Source organism: Danio rerio, chromosome 22, assembly GCF_049306965.1.
Source record: "Danio rerio strain Tuebingen ecotype United States chromosome 22, GRCz12tu, whole genome shotgun sequence".
NCBI lineage: Eukaryota > Metazoa > Chordata > Actinopteri > Cypriniformes > Danionidae > Danio > Danio rerio.
This window is the reverse complement of record NC_133197.1, coordinates 2,806,300-2,827,100: the sequence shown is the minus strand read 5'-3', so window position 1 is coordinate 2,827,100 and position 20,801 is coordinate 2,806,300. Positions and strand designations below refer to the sequence as shown.

The window sequence follows — 20,801 nt, the reverse complement described above, 5'->3', positions numbered from 1 at the left end:
AATGGATAAGAATAGAGCAACACATGTGTAAACAGATGACAGAGGTGGAATTTGGAGTCAAGGGTTAAACTAGGGGGGTCTTGTGTGATATAAGTAGAAATAAGGGAAAAATAGATGACAGAGGTGGAATTTGGAGTCAAGGGTTAAACTAGGAGGGATCTTGTGTGACATATGTACAACAAAGGAAAAAACAGAGTATTTAAGGAGGGCAGAAGATGAGTGAGACAGAATTTTTCAGACAGAGATGCTACTGGGGGTCTCCTGAAAGTTCTCCTTTGTTGTCGACAATAAAGTATATTCTTCTGATATTCATAACCTCCAGACTGAGTTTGATTTAGTAAGAGAAAAACCAAGAAAACCACTACAATCCCTGGCATGTAACGTAATATAATGTAATGTAAATGTTTCAGTTTGTTAAAATAAAAAATAAAAGGATTGTGAAATATGCGCCAAACTAATAACCTTTTACTAAACAATTGCTAATGTAGACAAAATAGTTATCTTAAGCCAGGGGTGTCAAACTCAATTCCTGGAGGGCCGAAGCCCTGCACAGTTTAGTTCCAACCCTGCTCCAACACACTTACCTGTAGGTTTCAAACAACCCTGAGGCACTCAATTAGTTTGATCAGGTGTGTTTAATTAGGGTTGGAACTAAACTGTGCAGAGCTGCGGCCCTTTTGGAACTGAGTTTGACACCTGTGTCTTAAGCGATCATTTTTGTGAATTTATATCTGGAGGTTTGGTTTATGTGCCTCTTCAGTGGTGTAAAGCTGTTTTTAGCAACGTGTGAGGTAAAAAAAAAACTATCTACCATCAGTAAACAAACGCTTTTAACAAAGTATTAAAGATGATTAACTAAACGTAACATTTAAAAACGGACTACCTGAAACTAATAAACATATGTATCATATCGTGTAGTTGGTATCGAGTTTAAGAGATAACAAACAAGTTAAATATTTTTTTCCTTAAAAGTGTAGTTACCCTTACCTGAACAAGCACAATCTGTAGGCCTATAAGCAGAAAATTCACTAAATGTAAAATTAAAGGAGATGAATATGCATTTAGAACTTCTACATTACTCAAGATTTGCATTTTGATAAAATATGAATATAAAATTAGCTGAAATATGGCTGTTTAATGTCGCAATGTGTGAATCCGCAATTGTCACATCACAGGATCTGCAACGTTGAGTTCATTCATTTATTTTCCTTCAGCTTAGTCCATTTATTCATCAGGGGAATGAACCGCCAACTCATCCAGCATGTTTTACACAGCGGATGCCCTTCCAGCTGCAATCCAGTACTGGGAAACACCCATACACACTAATATACTACGGTCAATTTAGTTTTTTCAATTCACCTATAGCGCATGTGTTTGGACTGTGGGGGAAACCGAAGCACATGTAGGAAACCCACGCCAACATGGGAAGAACATGCAAACTCCACACAGAAATGCCAACGGGCTGAACCAGGACTCAAACCAGCAACCTTCTTGCTATGAGGTGACAGTGCTAACCACTGAGCCACCATGTCACCCCGCAATGTCAAGCAGTCCTCTTAGTTATAATTAAGAATTTAAACAGAAAACAGTTCAGAAACACATGCATAGTTTAATCCAAACAGAGTGAGTTATTTTTTAAGGCAAGTGTAGATGAAACAAGTATGGGTGTTGTTCAATAATTTTAGGACAACTTTAATTAAAGCATTTCAGATGTTGACCACTGTAAACAATGTTATCCTACATCTGATTATTACATTTCTGTACCTCAATACTGTTAAAACTGTCCAGAAAACCCCTAATAACAGTTTATTTCATGAGTATCTTTGCTCTCTCGTGTTAATTTATGCTTGTGATTTGTTTATATGTTATGCAGATGCACTCCTCCTGATCAATGACAAGTGAAGAACTCTTCCCAGACAGAGACGTTTAAGGGTGCTTTCACATCTGTAGTTCGCTTTATTTGGTCCAGACCAAGTGCAATAAATGATACATTGTTGCATTTTCTGCCATCTTTGGGTCGTTTTCACACCACACTGCTGGCTTTGGTCCGAACCAGTTAAAACGAACCAAAATGCAGTCATGTGACAAAATCCACATCTCTCATTGGCCAGATGTTATTGAACATATTTCCTAAACTGCTTATTGATTGGTCAGAATTCACGTGCGGGAAAATGCATGTGAACTTCCGCAGGTAAACAAAACCTTTAACTCTGGAGGGACGACTGCGCTGGCTGATTGTATCCCTGCTTTAGACAAACTATACATTACGAAAAAGAAGCGCGGCCGAGGCTGGAAAACAGTGTTTAATACATCGCTCGTCACTTCAGGAGGAGGCGTGAATTAATTTTGCTAAACTGCGACATGGTCATCTTGCGGAAATATTACCAACGATCCATCAGGTAATGTTTTCCCATCTCTCTCTGTTGGTAAAGCGCTGCCAACAAATATTTTTCCTCCATATCCCATAATGCACAGCGCATCGGCCTACGGCAGCTGAATTAGTTCAAAACGCGCAGTACTTTTTGCGGTTGGACCTGTTTTAGCATGGATCATATTCTCACCACAAACGAACCCCTCCAGAGTTCGTTTAAAAGCGTACCGAGACCACCTCTTCAAGCAGGTCTTGGTACGCTTTTTTGGTCCGCTATTGGTGCGCACTCGAGTACGATTACTGCATTCTCACCTGCCCAAACAAACCACACCAAAAGGGGAAACGAACTCTAGAGCGATTCAATCGAACTAAATTAGGCAGGTGTGAAAGCACCCTAACTCAGATCACAAAACATCTCAGAAATACTAAATACTACAATGTCGGTTTTTCCAGTATGGTGCAGCTCCAATATACATGACTGAGTGATGGTGGCGTGACACACATTTTTAGGAGTGTCCTCTACATTTATCCACAAACTACTCATTTTTTAGACACAATTAAATTCATTCAGCAACTTCACATGCTGATCTCTTCTTCTGCACTGTTTCTTCACGACAGAACCGATGCTGGAAATAATATTACAAAGGCGAGTGTGTCTAATATAAAAGCCTCCACAACTCTATCTCCAGCTTAAAGAGAGAAAGGTATAAAATAATCATTCAACTAATGAAGACTGTAGAAAGCAAACGCTGAATCCTGGACATCTCAGGAAATGTAGAAATCAATGCAGGTGCATTCAGTCCTCAAAAACAGACATGTGCAGGAAAATATGGACATATGCTAAACTATTAAATCTGATGTTTGTGAAAACACAATGGAGTTTTCTGGGAGGTAAATGACGTTGATGTGTAAACATCTTTACTAACATGACTAAGACCTCTCCACTGCATGAACTCTAAGATGGCTCTTCACCTCTGAAGACCTCAGGAATGTTTTGCCGCAGTGATCACACTTGTGTTTTTTCTCTCCATTGTGGATCAGCATGTGTGATTTAAGGTTTGATAATTGGGTAAAACTCTTCCAACATTCAGTGCATGTGTACGGTTTCTCTCCGGTGTGAATCCGCTCATGTGCTTTCCGGCATTCCAACCTGGCAAAGCTCTTGTCGCAGTGTGAGCACTTGTGCGGTTTCTCTCCACTGTGAACCACCTGGTGTCTTTTCAAGTGTCCAACACTGATAAAAGTCTTCTTACACTCAAAGCACGCAAACTCTTTCACACCAGTGTGGATCTGCTCATGTTTTTTTAAACATTTCTTAAATGTAAAACTCTTTCCACATAACAAACATGAATAAGGCCTGTCGTTTGAATGAATTCTAAGATGAGCCTTCAGGTCTGCACGCCTCAAGAATGCTTTGCCGCATTGATCACACGTGTGTGTTCTCTCTCCAGTGTGGATCACCACGTGTTCATTAAGTTTTGATGAATATCTGAAGCTCTTCCCGCACTGAGTACATGAGTACGGTTTCTCTCGAGTGTGAGTCCGCTCATGTACTTTCAGGATTTGTAAAAGACCGAATCTCTTGTCGCAGTGTGAACACTTGTACGGTTTCTCTCCACTGTGAGTCCTCTGGTGTCGGTTTAAGTCTCCAACTCTAATAAAAGTCTTCTCGCACTCAACGCAGGCATGCTTTTTCACACCTATGTGGACCATCTGGTGCGAGTTCAAGTCTCCAGCTCTAATACAACTCTTTCCGCACTCAGAGCAGGAATACGGCTTCTCGTTTGTGTGCCGTCTAAGATGGATCTTCAGCTCTGAACGCCTTGAAAATATTTTGCCGCATCGATCACAAGTGTACGGTTTCTCTTCAGTGTGAGTCATCTGATGCTGTTTTAAGTTTGACTCAAATTTAAAACTCCTCCCACACTGAGTGCATGCGTACGGTTTCTCTTCGGTGTGAATCATCTGATGTTGTCTTAACTTTGACTGAAATTTAAAACTCTTTCCACACAAAGAGCATGGATAGGTCTCCTTGGCTTCACTCGGCTCTTTGCTCTCCTCCTGTTTCACAACCAGGTCTGAAAATACATTAAGAAAAAAGTCACTTTAGGAGAGAAATGTGAAGCAATGATTAATCAATGATCTACTGTTACATATTGAGCAACATTATTTTTGACAATGCTAGTGTGTATTGTTCCTGTGTGTGTTTCCTCCATTATCTATCTCTTTCTCTCTCTCTCTCTCCACATGAGCGGAGATCAGGTGCAGCTGTGAAAGGGGCGGCACCAGCTATAAAGGCACGCCGTTGACGCTCCTTGAGTTCTCTTCCTGTTTCCCCTCGCTATTGTGTGTGTGTGTCTGAGCAGTTCGCTCTGAGTTCTCTGTGTGGCAGTGATCTGTCTGAAACCTTTTTTCCAAAGTAATCTGGTGAGATACTCTGTTAAATACGGAAATAGGCATTAGCGGTGGCTGATTGTTTAATGCCTTTCTACGACCCTGTTTCAAAGTCATCTGGTGAGATACTCTGTTAAATACGGTACTAGGACAGTATCATAGATATATACACTAGATGTCACCTGGCCTAATGTTGTCTATTGGACGGAATGCGTCAATATCGCCGCCATCTTGCTACAGGGTAGCGCTCCTTGGAAATGAATGCGGGACAAAGGTACAGTGGAGGACTGTGGCCATCCAAAGCCAGAGATATACACATATAAACATATATCTGTGATCGGGAGTTTTCCTGGATGTTAGTATGTAATTTTTTTTCGAATTACGAAACTTATAATTTTACATCACTTTTCTTCATTGATAGATCAGTGACCGCACGGGCATTCCTGACAAAAAGCTTGTGTTTGTGTGTACAGAAATGTACTATCCACCCTTCCTGTTAAATTTGATCTAATCATGTCCTGAAACACAGCTCCTCTCCTGCTTTCACTTCTCATACTGACGGAGGGAGCGATTCGTTTGTGAATGAATCTCTGTTATGAACGACTCGTTCACTAGCCGACAATAATACAAGTTTCTGGCAGCGCAGCATCTCGTTGTCGTATTTCTTTTGCATTGTTTGCTGATTTTATTCAACAAAACTAGCATAAGCCGAGTGTTTAGTGCGAGTTGGAGCTGCTTTGCCGTATGGTGAATGCAGTAAGTGACTGTCATCATCAATAACGTTACCTGATTAGCACAAAAGTTCAGAACATACAAAAACAGAAAAAAACTTAATCTGACCAATGAAATGTTCTGCCTTTGTGCTTTGATTTCTTTGTTTGCTCATTTCTACACCCGTAGACAGCGCTAAAGTCCAGCATCTTCACGTAATAACATTGTCTTGACTAGTGCGGTTGAATGACGCTTGTCCTGGGAGCACGGTACCAATGTGGCGGCGCTATTGACGCATGCTCAGGGTCCCTATGCGATATCTAGTGTATATATCTATGGGACGGTATCATGTGTTAGCTGTGGCTAATATTTACCTTAATGCTGAATGATCAAAGGGAAGGCCCTTTTTCTTTTGTCCAGTTTTCTCCTGTTTTGTGGTTAGTTATGGAGGGTGGAATTGTATGCTTTATTTATGGTTGGTATAGGTAAGAAGTTTAATATTAGGTAGCGTACCTTGTTTTGTTTGTTGTTTTGGCCTTTTTGTTCCCTGATTCTGATATTGATCTTTTTGTTTAATAAATCTATTACCCCTTTTGACAGCTTGGCCTGTGTGTGTGTGTGCTTAGGGAGCAGGAACGGGGACTCCGGGTGACCTCTTTTTATAGCGGTCATCCTTAAACTTATGTGCGTAGCGGGGTGCATCCGCTACGTAACATCTACTAAATGTCAACGACTCTTTAAATCGATGGTCAATTATTTCATGCTTTCGAGTCAGTCTCTTGAAACTACGTGGGGGAACTACATAATTTAGACCAGGGGTCACCAAACTTGTTTCTGGAGGTCTGGTGTCCTGCAGATTTTAGCTCCAACGCTAATTGAACACACCTGAACAAGCTAATCAAGGTCTTAATAGGTATACTTAAAACACCCAGGCAGGCAGGTGTTGAGGCAAGTTCACATGAGTAAAATATTTTTTTATAATCACAAAAAATGTTCACGTGCTCAAAATAAAAATACATTTTCATAAAATACATTTCACAAATGCAAAACACCATTTGCAAATGTATAAGAGTGTACAAAATGTTTAGAATGTTTAAAACTTGCGAGTTTATCCTGAATGAGAATGTGCAAATCCTCTTTCACGTACGACTCCCCCTGGATACGTGTGTGTGTATTTTTGAGACTTTACTGCCAGAGGCAGGGTAACTCGTACCTTTCAGCCAATCAGATGAGAGCTGTAGTCAATGACACCCACTCTGCGCTTCATTTGTGCAGACTGTTTCTCTCCAGCATGGCGAATGGAGAAAGCAGCAGTCGCAGTTTTTTTCATTTATTTAATTATTTGACCATAGCCTCACTCTTTTTATCCATTATTTTTCCTTCTTATTTATTGAACCGAATTTTTATTATACCGAATTATTATTATACCGTACCACTTTTTCGGGACACTTTCGAAAAACTGCAGAAAGGGTGCCATAAGGTGGAGCTACACGCGCAGATGAACGCTATTTGTTTACAGAGATACGTCATTTGTAGACTCAACAAGCTAGAATGTAAACAAAGGACCCGCCATGTTTGAAATACACAGCGAGAGATTACAGCGGAAATATAAATACATATGCAGCCATGGTCGGTCCTGCAAACAAACCCTTTTGTCGTCATGATAAACAGCCACAAAACCATGGAGATGAGCAGATTCACCCTGTGCCGCGTAGTTTTCAACGAGCCAGTCTGAAACCCGAGTGGTTTCGCTTTCTTTCTTGCGCTCGCCGCGCGTCTCTATCTGAAATAACAAACTTCTTGATCTGATAATAATAACATGCACTTGATTATTGACAAGCTTTGGAAACCCGATCCTGTGAGAAGCTGACAAACGCGAGTGATACATTCAAAAAGAAAAGGACAAACGCGAGAGTGGAGCGCGGGAAGAAAGGCGAAGCCAATGAGCACGTTATTTCTTCAGCAAACGTGAACAAACTGCCTTGTTGAAATCTTTATTATCACCTTTTGGACTAATATGAAGTGGGAATGATGGAATGACTCTCTAACAGAGGCTACATGACATGTGCTACTGAAGATTACAGACACAGATGAGAGGTTTGCACTGACTGTAGGCTATACTTTGTGTTGTTTTGAACCTAATTAAGGACGAAATGTCTGCTTTTAGTAGTTCTTCTGTAGTTGGTAACATATCGGAGACTGTAAGGGGCTGTATGTGTTCATATATGTTCATTTATTTATTTATTTAATATAATTACAGACGTTACAGTAGGCTATTTCGCACCGTCATTGATCTGCAGTTATAATTAACTCCTGTTTATAGAAAAGTTAGTAATGAACATTTATACACAAGTATTTATGTGTAAAGCATCTGTTTTGTGAGAAGTGCTTTTCATATGATATGTGAGCGACCTGTGCAGCTTTACTGTAGACATTTTCTTGAGCAAAAATGACGTCGACTGAAACTTTGTCATACACCACGCCCACCAAAAGGGTACCCTTGCTAGTGGAAACACAAGCCTGATACAGGTGACCCATGCCGACCCGAACCGTACCGTACTGTACCAGTCAGTGGAAACTTAGTTTCCCCATGTGGCTGAATGATTAGGTAATCTACTTACTGTGATATTTTTTTCTGTGTCTTCGTAGAGAAGTTGACCGTGTGAAACTCTTCCCACAATCAGTGCAGTGATGCGGTTTCTCTCTAGTGTGCGTCCTTATATGACTCTTCAGAGTGTGTTTGTTCTTGAAAGTCTTTCCACACTGAGTGCAGATCAAACCATTTACAGCTGGTATTTCCATTGAAATACTATGTTCAGCCTCTGATTGAGTTTCTTCTTCACTCTTGACATGATGTTTCTCCTCATCTTCAGTCTCCTCCTTCACACCTGAAAATAAGTAAATTAATTAATTGTAAAAAAAAAATAAAAAACAATTACTAATACTACTAATACTTCCCTTCTTAGACTTTACAGACCTGAAACTTGCCTATGGCACTTATTCATTGTTTCTCTTAGTTGTGAAAATTGCTTCCTTGTCCTCATTTGTAAGTCGCTTTGGATAAAAGCGTCTGCTAAATGACAATGTAAATGTAAATGAAGCAAGTTTTTTAACAGTTTGATGTTTTATCAGGGCTCAACAGTGTGAGCATTTCACTTACATCTACAACAAAAAACAGATGTGTGCGAACTGTAAAATAACAGACTAAAATCTCCACATATGAGCTCTGAATCGACCATAGCACAAAAGCAGCGGAGTGCGCCGTCGACTTGCTTGCTTTTGAATAATCGGCATTTAAATTTGCAGACACAAGAGTCTGATTATAAAACACAAATACTCAGTTTGAGCTGAGCTTTCTTGAACATCAGCACATCATGAAAGAATCAGACACTGGTTTCAAAACGATCAACCCTTGTGGTCAAAGCATTAGGCTAAAGAATCGGGACGACATTTTGCAGCGCAACAAACTGGAGGCATGCACAAACATTTTCAGGGCTAAAGAGACTTTCATTTTTTATCTGTTTTCATGATTTTAAGCGGATTCTACCAGAACAGACAAACATAAAGGCAAGCTACAGACGGTAACACAGTGAGGAGGGTTAGATTGAGAGACTCTTTTAAATTATTATACTGAAATGTATTAATTTAATACAGCTTGATACGAACTGTAAGGCGCTACTATTACTGTTTGGCCAAATCAAAAGTTCAAGTAGCAAAACTTATGAAGAGCTGAAAGCCTTATTGTTGTTCAGCCTCATTATTGAAGAGTAATGAATAAACACAAACCTATTAGTTCTTCAGTGTCTTCCTGTTTAATTCTGCAGGGTTCTGGATCACTCATCTTCTCACTGTCCTTCAATAAACTCTGTCTTTGCAGATTTCTCTTCTTCCTGATGGTCTGATGCTCGTCTTCACTTGTAGACTGATGGGAATACTCCAGTATTTACAGCTGCACTCAAGGAAAATGACCATCAAATAAAAAAAAACAAAAAAAAAACACCTAATAAATAAATAAGTATAATCTTACAAATATAGAAATCAGATTGTGAAAGCTTCTATGAGGTAACTATGTGAAATAACAACGAAACTGTAAAATCCTAAACTTTCAGAATTAATGAGCACCACAAATCAATAATTGAATGTTTTCAGTGTGAAACCCAATTTATCTGCTAAATTCTCATTAAATACACAGATCACGGTTTGCGATGTTATTACTGTAAAAAAGCATACACTTACAAAGAAACACAACATTGAGCTCATGTTTTCCTCAGAGCTCCTCTCCGCCTGCTGTGTTGTTTTGGTCAGCAGACACACAGATAGAGGTGAACTCAATGCAGAAACTAGTCGCAGATTGTCGCTTTAATAAACTGTAAAGTGTGTTTTATTGATGTGTAAACACGAGAAAAAGCGTCAACGACTCACCTCAGCTCAGCTCTGAAGACTCGACGCTGAATGAACGCGTCAGTGCTGACGTCATCACGGCGAGGCAGGCGCGACGGCGGATCATCAAAAATACGCCAAAATACAATACTGTCAACAAACCAAATGTAAAGGAAAACAAAAAAAAACAAAACATCTTAATCTTCAGATAAAGATTCTATAACGACCGTTGCGGTCGTTCTGAGCGTTCTCATACAAGACGTCATATTGTCGCTTATTTACATTCAAAGCTTCCATTGAGATACAATAAAAATTAAGCTTTGAGCTTCATATTTAAAGTCGTTACACACAAAATGTTTTAGTAATACAGCCTGTAAACTTGTAGTTAGATTACTAGACCAAACGACTCACTTTCATTTTCACTTTCTCAAGCAGTAGAGTAGGCTGTTTAGAAAGACATATGAAGTTATGTTTTTGCTAGGCATGGGATGATAACCACGGGCGTTGCCGTTGCTAGACAAAGCTCTACTGGGACTCTACTACTTCCAAAAAAAAAAAAAAAAAAAAAAATATATATATATATATATATATATATACACACACACACACACACATGCGAGGCAGTGGCGCAGTGCTGTCGCCTCACAGCAAGAAGGTCGCTGGTTCGATCCTCGGCTCAGTTGGCGTTTCTGTGTGGAGTTTGCATGTTCTCCCTGCGTTCGCGTGGGTGCTCCGGTTTTCCCCCCAGTCCAAAGACATGCGGTACAGGTGAATTGGGTAGGTTAAATTGTCCATAGTGTATGAGTGTGAATGTGTGTGTGGATGTTTCCCAGAGATGGGTTGCAGCTGGAAGGGCATCCACTGCGTAAAAACTTGCGGGATAAGCTGGCGGTTCATTCTGCTGTGGCGACCCCGGATTAATAAAGGGACTAGGCCGACAAGAAAATGAATCAATACATACACACACACATATATATATATATATATATATATATATAGAGAAAGAGAGAGAGAGAGAGAGAGAGAGAGTTGCAATCGGAATTAAGTAACCCCCTGAATTATTAGCCCATTTATTTCCCCCCCCCCCCCCCCCAATTTCTGTTTAACTGACAGATTTTTTTTTTCAACACATTTCTAGACAAGTTTTAATAACTCATCTCTAATAGCTGATTTATTTTCTCTTTGCCATGATGACAGTAAATAATATTTGACTAGATATTCTTCAAGACACTTCTTTACATCTTAAAGTGGCATTTAAAGGCTTATATATAAAAATTAATCCTAAATGTAACTGGAATGTAACAATCTAAAGACACAACTGCTAAGATGCTAAGACAATTTAAGAAATCTTTTGCATGAATATTAGTTTTTTTGAAAGAAATTCTATAGACAATTGACGTTTTATAGAATTATTTGTTGTGTGTTGTCTTACACCGAACTCGTGGGCGAGAATAAGGTTTATTAAGTCTTACCTTACGGACTCGTCATCCCTCCTTTTTTCCTTTATGCACAAAATCTATCAGGAGCCATGCTTAGTCTAAACAATATTATCATCATATTATTTAAAGGGCACATAGTTTACCCCTGTTTTATGATTTAATATTAATATTATGGTTACTCTGAGTGTGCCAGTTTAGGTTCAGTTCAAAACACAGTTCAGATTTTTTTTATTATAATGTGTTAAAAAGTGTGATGTTGGGGGTGTGTCCACAGCTCGCTGTTTTAGAGGTGTGTTACTTCACATGAAAATTAGTTTTGACTTCCCGCCCAACGTAACAAGGGGGCGGAGCCAAGAGCTCCCTCACTCTGTGTTTAGAAACAGACAGACAGAGAGAAGCAACAGTGAGAGGATCAGCATTCAGCTTTACATGTACGACTCAGACACAGACCAAGCAGAGAGAACAAAATCATTTGTGTCTTTGTTTAGTTTTACAGCCAACTGTATGCTAGTTTAAAGTTTTGCGCTTGTACACCAACACTTACTGGATTAACTTTGACTGAGGCACCAGATGCGCCGTGATACGGCACACCAGACACGCACATTCAGACGTTATTTTTTTTATTTATTTTTTTAAATTATTTTCTTTTAGGGGTTTTCACCTTTATTTGGCTAGGACAGTGGAGATTTTACAGACAGGAAAGAGTGGGGAGCAGAAATAGGGAAAGGATCGGCAAAGGACCTCGAGCCGGGAATCGAACTCGGGTCGCCGTGAGCACCTAGGTGCTATGTGTCGACGCACTAACCACTAGGCTATTACCGCCGACTATTCAGACGTTATTTAAAAGAAACTATTCAGATGGCGCTCTGTGGCGCGGCAGAAACTTTAAGTGTCCTGAATCGTGGCAGGGCTCCGCGCACCCAGTATGTCCTGGGTCTTCCCCGAGGCCTCCTCCCAGTGGGACATGCCATGAACACCTCCCTAGGTAGGAGTCCAGGAGGCATCCAAAACAGATGCCCGAGCCACCCCAGCTGACTTCTTTCGATGTGGAGGAGCATGGGCTTTACTCTGGGCTCCTCTCGGGTGACAGAGCTCCTCATCCTGTCTATAAGGGTGCGCCCTGCCACCCTGTGAAGGAAACCCATTTCGGCTGCTTGTATCTGAGATCTTGTCCTTTCGGTCCAGACTAGGGTTGTAACGGTATGAATTTTTTACGGTATGATAATCGTCTAAAACAATACCACGGTTTGACGGTTTCGCGGTATACGGTATTAAACAGGAATTCTCATAGCAAAGACCCTGAAAAGAATAAGAACACGTTTTCTGACTGAACAAAGGTTTTATTTCAACAAACTTTTGAAAGAACCATTTTAATAGAACTATAGAAGTCTTTTATAAAAATAAACTGAAAAATCTCCCATTTTAATAAATTAAATTAGAAGGAATAAACAAGCAAGGTCTTTTAAGATTAGACAAAAATAAACTTAAACTGTCCTTCCTTATAAGCAGGATAAATGGGAGACCAAAAGTGCAATACCAAGTTTATGGCTGTAAACATGTATTTAAAGCGTTGTTTTTTTCAGTCTGGGTTGTGATGAAGAAATGTAAGCATGTTGAGATTTTCAGGACTTAATCTTGACCGCTGAGGTGAGAGAATGTGTCCACTTGTACAATGAACAAATAAAAAAATAAGAAAATAATAAATAATGTGTCAAAGTCCAAATAAACATGGTGCAAATCCTCAGTAAAAAATAGATATAAATATTTACTATACTATAAATAGTTACATAACGAAACTAGATTCAATATGGACCATCCTTAGGTTTTATGTGCCAGCATGGATATGGTTGTCTGTGGATATGGATTTGGATATGGTTGTCTGCAATGCAGACAAACAGCTGCACCTTCATTTGTGTCTTTTGAAAACAGCAAGAGCAGCAGTTCGTCTTTGCTGTGTCACTGTTTTGTCATGTTTCTGTGCTGCTGTGCATGCAAAAGTACTTAGTATGAGAATTATTTCATGCAAAACTTTTTTTTTGCGTTTTATTTAGCCGCGCATAAATGTATGCCTATCTCTCATTCCGTGTTGTTCAAAAAGCTCATTGTTGGTCCACAAACAAAAGCGAAACCTATGCTTATTGGTTGTGATATAGCGAGTTTGAACCAATCTGGGCATGGAGGAGGGACAATGCATCAATGTATCATGTCTGGTTTGTCCGGAGACACAGTGACGAGCGTTTCTTTGTCAAATCAGCTTTGTCAAATTTTGATGACGTAACCGCACTGATTCCGGAGCCTCTGAAAGTCCGCGAATGTTATGTGATACAGCACTGGAAAGCTGAGATTCTCTTCTTTATGCCAATCTTTGAATTGTATGAATCGGATCAGCGGATCAAAAGTTATTAAACATTTAAGAGCAATACTTATTTTTAGCCGCGGGCGGCTGTCTCGGTCTTTAAGGGTTAAAACCGTTGATATGCAATTGTTCATGGTATGATAATCGTGCACGTTCAAATCGTGGTAAACCGTCATACCGGTATATTGTTACAACCCTAGTCCAGACCCAAAGCTCATGATCATAGGTGAGAGTAGGAACGTAGATCGACCGGTAAATCGAAAGCTCGAATTGGAACCACTTAAAACTTTTGAGAATCGGAGGAAGTTTCTGATGGGGCTAAAGAGCATGAATAAGGCTTCTTCTTTGCATGAACTCTAAGATGGATCTTCAGCTCTGAAGCTCTCAAGAATGTTTTGCCGCATTGATCACACTTGTGTGGTCTCTCTCCAGTGTGGATCAGCATGTGTTGATGAAGGTGTGATACTTGTCCAAAACTCTTCCCACATGGAGTACACGTGAAGGGTTTCTCTCCTGTGTGAGTCCTCTTGTGTGTTTTCAGGGATTGTGACCAACCAAATTCCTTGCCGCAGTGTGCACACTGGTACGGTTTCTCTCCAGTGTGAATCCTCTGGTGTTGTTTCAAGTGTCCATCCCTGATAAAAGTCTTCCCACACTCAAAGCACACAAACTCTCTCAGTCCAGTGTGGATCTTCTGATGGTCTTTTAGATTTGATTGATGCGCAAAACTCTTCCCACACTCAGAGCATGAGTAAGGCTTCTCCTTTGTATGAACTCTAAGATGGTCCTTCAGGTCGGAAGCCCTTGCAAATGCTTTGCCGCACTGATCACAGTTGTGTGGTTTCTCTCCGGTGTGGATCAGCATGTGTTGATTAAAATGTGATGACTGAGTGAAACTCCTCCCACATTCAAGGCAAATGAATAACTCCTCTCCAGTGTGAATCCTCTGGTGTAGTCTTAATGTAGTCTGATGTTTAAAACTCTTTCCACACAAAACATGAATACGGTTTCTCCTTTGTATGGACGCTAAGGTGGATCTTCTCGGCCTCACTCTGTGCTTCACTCTCCTCCTGCACCAGCAGGTCTGAAAAAGTAAAGAGAAAACAATTGAATTTATAAGAGTGATATGAAGGAAGCAAAGGATTAATCATTGATCAAATAAATGCCGATGACCTTTTAGACCAGGGGTGCCCAAACTAGGTCCTGGAGGGCCAGTGTCCTGCCTATTTTAGTTCCAACCCCAATTAAACACACAAGAATCAGCTAATCAAGCTATTTCTAGGTATACTAGATACTTCCAGACAGGTGTGTTGAAGAAAGTTGGAGCTCAACTATGCAGGACACCGGCCCTGCATAGTTTTGTTTGGGCACAGAGTTTGTAATAAGTCGAAAGGTTTGGACTAGGGCTGTCCAAACTCGATCCTGGAGGACCTGTGTCCTGCATAGTTTAGATCCAAGCCCAATCAAACACACATGGGCTAGCCAGTCAAGCTCTTATGCTGTGTTCACTACAGAAGCGGAATGCACGGATAAATCGCGCTATTTGCACATAAATTGCCGCGTGAACATTTGAGGTTACTCGATTCATTCGCGCGTTATATTCACTTCAGAACAGACGCAGATTCACGTGTTGGGCAGGGCTTTTGCCTGCCCGGTGATTCTAGCTTCATAGCTAAATGGCTAACATGGCTTTTATGAAGAAAATAACAGTGTTTATGTGCTTTATGAAAACTGAAAAACAGCGTCGATACGTTTAGAGTCCACTAGATCCTTTCAGAGGTGCATCCAGCTCTGTGAGCTCATAAACTCCTCCAGAAACTGACGGAGGCTTTCAGCGGTGCTTCTGACTGAACCGAGCCCAGTTTGATGACTTGTTGTCGGTGTCGCTTGGAGGATTTCCCCCGGGACACCATCAATAGGTTCCACGTCACAATCACACCCCCACAAGAGCAAGCTTCTGATTGGTTAACGCGGCGCGAAGGTCCGCTGAAGTTCAGATTTTCGAACTCGAGCGATTCACGCAAAACGTGCGTCAAACGCGCAAAACGCTCAATTCAGGATGTCTATTCGCGCGTTTGCATTGACTTAACATGTAAATCACTTGCACTTGATGAGCGTTCCGCGTCTGGTGTTAACGCAGCATCAGTAGGCTTGCTAGAAATGTCCTGGCAGGTGTGTTGGGAGCTAAACTCTGTAAGACACTGACTCAATTCGAGTTTAGGCACCCTTGGTTTAGACAACAGGTCTCAAACTCGATTCCTGGAGGGCCGCAGCTCTGCACAGTTTTGATCAAACACAGCTGAGCTGACAACAGATCTGAATGATCTGTTGTTTAAATGTGTTTCAACTATTTTTATCTCTATTACAAAATGTTGGTGTTTTAGCTTAATTTGTAAATATTCTCTTTTAACATCTATATGAGCATGTCTATTTTAGTACTGTTTAAATGTTTGATAGATTGTATAATTTTTCTATTGTTTTTTCTAGGTTGTTAAGGGACAACAGATGAAAAATAGCCTTCGGGCTAATTCTGGTGCATTGGCAGAAATGCTAATTAATGTACACTGTCCCTGCCAAATAAACAAATAAATAAATAAATAATCAAGGAAACCAGGAACCAAAATGGATAAGTTGGTGGTTCATTCCGCTGTGGCGATCCCAGAATAATAAAGAGACTAAGCTGAAAAGAATATGAAAGAATGAACTCCACATCTCAAATACCTATTTATAAAAACAAGGGCTGGATCTTCAACTGTCATGATCAGCTTACTGTGAATGTGCTTTGTGTGTGTCCTTAGAGACGATATTTGTGTGAAACTCTTCCCACAATCAGTGCAGTGATACGGTTTCTCTCCAGTGTGAGTCCTCTCGTGTATTTTCAATTGTCCTGAATGAATGAATCTCTTGCCGCAGTGTGAACACTGGTAGGGTTTCTCTCCGGTGTGGATCTTCACGTGACGACTGAGAGTGACTTTGTTCTTGAAACTCTTTCCACACTGAGTGCAGGTCAAACATTTTACTGCTTTTCTCTTCATTGAAATAGTTTGTTCAGTCTCTGATTGAGTTTCTTCTTCACTTTTGACCTGATGTTTCTCCTTATTTTCACTCAGTTCTTCACTCTCCTCCTTCACCATCACACCTGAAAATAAGTAAATAAATTAATTGTAAGAGGCTAGTTTTTAACGAACAAAAGGCACAAATATATGTTACGCTATCAAGCCAAAATAGTTTTATTATTATTATTAGGGTTATTATTAGTCTTGATCAGTAGGGATCCCACTCATAGAACTCAATTTCGGCTAGTAGTAAACAAAAAGTTTATTTATATGTTTATTATTTATGTTCTGCACAAAATTGCTCAGCGCCAATCTCACTTTAGCCGCCATCTGTGATGCCAAATGACGTGTCTCATAGTCTGGGTTCTTTGATCTGCCCCAAGTTCACATGTCGACTGTGTGACTTCTAGCAGTGTTCTACTCATAATTTCCAATTAGGAAAACTCCCAATTCTGAATAGTCTGGAACGCAGCATCTGAAGTGTTTTACAGTGAATAACAAGATGAACTGAATCCGCTTTGAGCGCCATATTTGAAATAGCAGCGTAAGAATCTCTGTCTGTTTCTCAATATGCGTTCTTCAGCGGTCTTGCGTCCTCGTGTTCTTGTGTAACGTCATCATCAGCTGCTAAAGTTCAGTTCCAATACTCAAGACCGCAAGAACAGAGGACAGGTCAAACTTATCGAGGATGCACAGATGCAAACTTGAGCACCGAACTCGCTCTGGAAGTCCCAGAAGTCATTGCAACAGGAGGTAGGAAGCGAAGGATTTTAAAGTTCAGAGATATCACTTATTTACCTCAGGAATTTCCCTAAATAAAATGATGAATATAAACAATACCATGGCCATCTTAATAAAGGATTAAACACATTAAGGGTGTTTATTTGCTGAAATTCGTATCAAAATCAGTTTTATTTATATTGTGCAGAGTATGTTTATAATGTTTTTATGCAAAGTATATATTTTGAAAAGTGGGGAAAACAATAAATCGTTGTATGAAGGCTGTAATGTTTAAATAATTTACCATTTAAAACATGTGAAGGTCATGTGACCATCAGGATGAACGCAGCATCTCATTTCTCAGAGGACGCATTCTCTGCCCTCGAAGTCTCCTGAGTCTTCCGAGGACACCTGGCAAGACCGATCTCCACAAGAACGCAAGTCTATGCTCTGCATTCTTGTAATTGAGAAACAGCCTCTATCTATACTAGGGATGCTCCAAATGACTGCCATCGGTCGATAATCACATTTCAGACTCGATCAGTACTCACTAATCTGGCCAATCTTATCACAATTGTTTGTTTACAAGCAGAGGACACATAAGAACTGAAATCTTTATATATATCAGAACTAAATGTTCTGTGTTCTCAAAAATACTGTAAGTTCATTAAATCCTGGCTTGAAATATTAGGCAAATAAAAAAAAGTACATAAATACAGCTGAAGTCAGAATTATTAGCCTACCCCCACCCCCCATAAATTTATTTTTGGCGACGCAGTGGCGCAGTGGGTAGCACGTTCGTCTCACAGCAAAAAGATCGCTGGTTCGAGCCTCGGCTCAGTTGGCGTTTCTGTGTGGAGTTTGCATGTTCTTCCTGCGTTCGCGTGGGTTTCCTCCGGGTGCTCCGGTTTCCCCCACAGTCCAAAGACATGTGGTACAGGTGAATTGGGTAGGCTAAACTGTCCGTAGTGTGTGTGTGTGAATGTTTTCCAGAGATGGGTTGCAGCTGGAAGTGCATCCGCTGCGTAAAAAACTTGCTGGATAAGTTGGCGGTTCATTCCACTGTGGCGACCCTATGGCGAAATAATAAAGGGACTAAGCCGACAAGAAAATGAATGAATGAATTTATTCTACTTTTTAAATATTTCCCAAATGATGTTTAACAGAGCAAGGAAATGATGACAGTATGTCTGATAATATTTAACAAAATTATTAACCCCTTCAAGCTAAGTTGATTTCAATAGTCTACAGAACAAACCATCGTTACACAATAACTTGCTTAATGACCCTAACCTGCCTAGTTAACCTAATTAACCTGGTGAAGCCTTTAAATGTCACTTTAAGCTGTATAGAAGTGTCTTGAAAAAAATCTAGTCTAATATTATTTACTGTCATCATGACAAAGATAAAATAAAAATAAAATAATAAATATAAAAAAAAATCTAAAATTAGTTATTAGTTATTAGAAATTAGTTATTAAAATGATTATGTTTATAAATGTGCTGAAAAAATGTTTTCTCTCCGTTAAACGAAAATTGGGGAAAAAAAATAAACCAGGGGGCAAATAATTCTGACTTCAACTGTATATATTTACTTGAATATTTAATAATATAAATTATTGTGCTATACGTTTTGTAGTAAGCAGTAGTTTATGAATCTGTCTACTTTTAATAAAGAAGTAATGGATTTATAGTTTTGCATTTTAACTCCTTATGCGTCAAACATGAACTCCAAACTTTACTGAGACTTGTTGAATTCTCTTTTCAAGATTTGAAATGTTTCCAAATAGCTTTATTAGTGACTTTTCTTGCCATATTTTGATCTGTAAATTTGCTTCCGACCATGACATGCAGGGGCGCAACTACACATTTACTGAGGGGTATGCGGGTTCAAATTTTGTGTGATCCCTCTTATTTTATATTAATTAATTAATAATAAATGAAGACAAATTTTCAGATTAATCTTATAACTTTTAACATTATGTATGACAGTTTATTTTGATAAAAATAAAAACAAATTTAAACAGTTACATCTACATGAACACTTTAGGCTGTGGGACTGCATGTTATTGTGTTAAATTATTTTGAATTAAACAATAACAATATTATATTCGTTTAAAATGCAAAATAATGTTTTTTTAACAAAACATATTTATTTATTTTTATTATTTTAAACTTTTAATAAGGATAATTTAAAAAAAAATAGTTTTGGCACAACGGCGCCCCCCCATGTGTTGCGCCCCTATGCGCCGCATATACTGCATACCCCCTTGTTGCGCCACTGATGACATGTCTACATTATATGTCATAAGTGACATGTTTAAGGAAATATATGCAACATCTCCACTCATGTATCATACTTGGAGTAAAAATGTGCTCTATGTGTTGGTACTCGGTATCGGCCGATCACCATGACAAGGAATTGGTACTCTGTATCGGCTGCAAAAATCCTGAACGGAGAATCCCTAATCCCTTCAAATTCACTGAGTCAACATGTTATTCTCCCTTGCATTTTCCGTCTTTAAACTATGGTATGATGCATGAACACGTTATTATTGCTCATAATCTCTGTTATAACAACAAACTACCATGCACTACATCAGGGGTGGCCAACCCTGTTCCTGGAGAGCCACCTTCCTGCAGATTTCAGTTGCAACCCATATCAAACACACCTGAACCAATTAATTAGGACCTGAACACCACATGATAATTACAGGCAGGTGTGTTTGACATAGGTTGCAACTGAAATCTGCAGGAAGGTGGCTCTTCAGGAACAGGGTTGACCACCCTTGCACTACATGAACACTGGATTTGCTTTGTTTAGATGCTGATGTAGGTTCTCAAAGTAATTAACATCAATGGATCATTGATGCCGCTATTGTATTTGGCCCTTGGAAAAGATGAGGAGTATTCAGTGAAGTCTCATCTGCCTCTGTGGTGGCTCTTAGATGAAACGGCAATAGGACTAGCACCTGGTTTGTGATGCACATCCAAAGATCTGTGTTTGTGAGCCTCATTATTGAAGAGTAATGAATGAACACAAACCTATTAGTTCTTCAGTGTCTTCCTGTTTAATTCTGCAGGGTTCTGGATCACTCATCTTCTCACTGTCCTTCAATAAACTCTGTCTTTGCAGATTTCTCTTCTTCCTGATGGTCTGATGCTCGTCTTCACTTGTAGACTGATGGGAATATTCAAGTATTTACAGCTGAACTGAAGAAGGACGAGCTGCAAATGAAGAAACAAAAAAATCTGCATAATTTATTATGATTGACAAAATAAATCAAGATAGTAGTTAATGTGGCAATTAGTAGATCTGGAGTCAGTAAAAATAGGACTTATTGACATTATATAAAGAGGATTTCAGCAGCTCTG

General features: G+C 39.6%; 1 protein-coding gene across 1 annotated transcript; it reads right to left on the bottom strand.

Moving 5' to 3' along the window:
* Positions 1 to 1,589: 1,589 nt before the first annotated feature.
* LOC101882237 (uncharacterized) lies at positions 1,590 to 20,602 on the bottom strand. The gene is given in 7 exon segments (XM_073936766.1): positions 1,590 to 4,449; positions 8,098 to 8,364; positions 9,263 to 9,419; positions 13,935 to 14,646; positions 14,648 to 14,735; positions 16,422 to 16,790; positions 20,472 to 20,602. Coding segments are annotated over 7 exon segments (2,796 nt in total). The 5' UTR covers positions 20,527 to 20,602; the 3' UTR covers positions 1,590 to 3,301.
* Between the last annotated feature and the right edge of the window lie 199 nt (positions 20,603 to 20,801).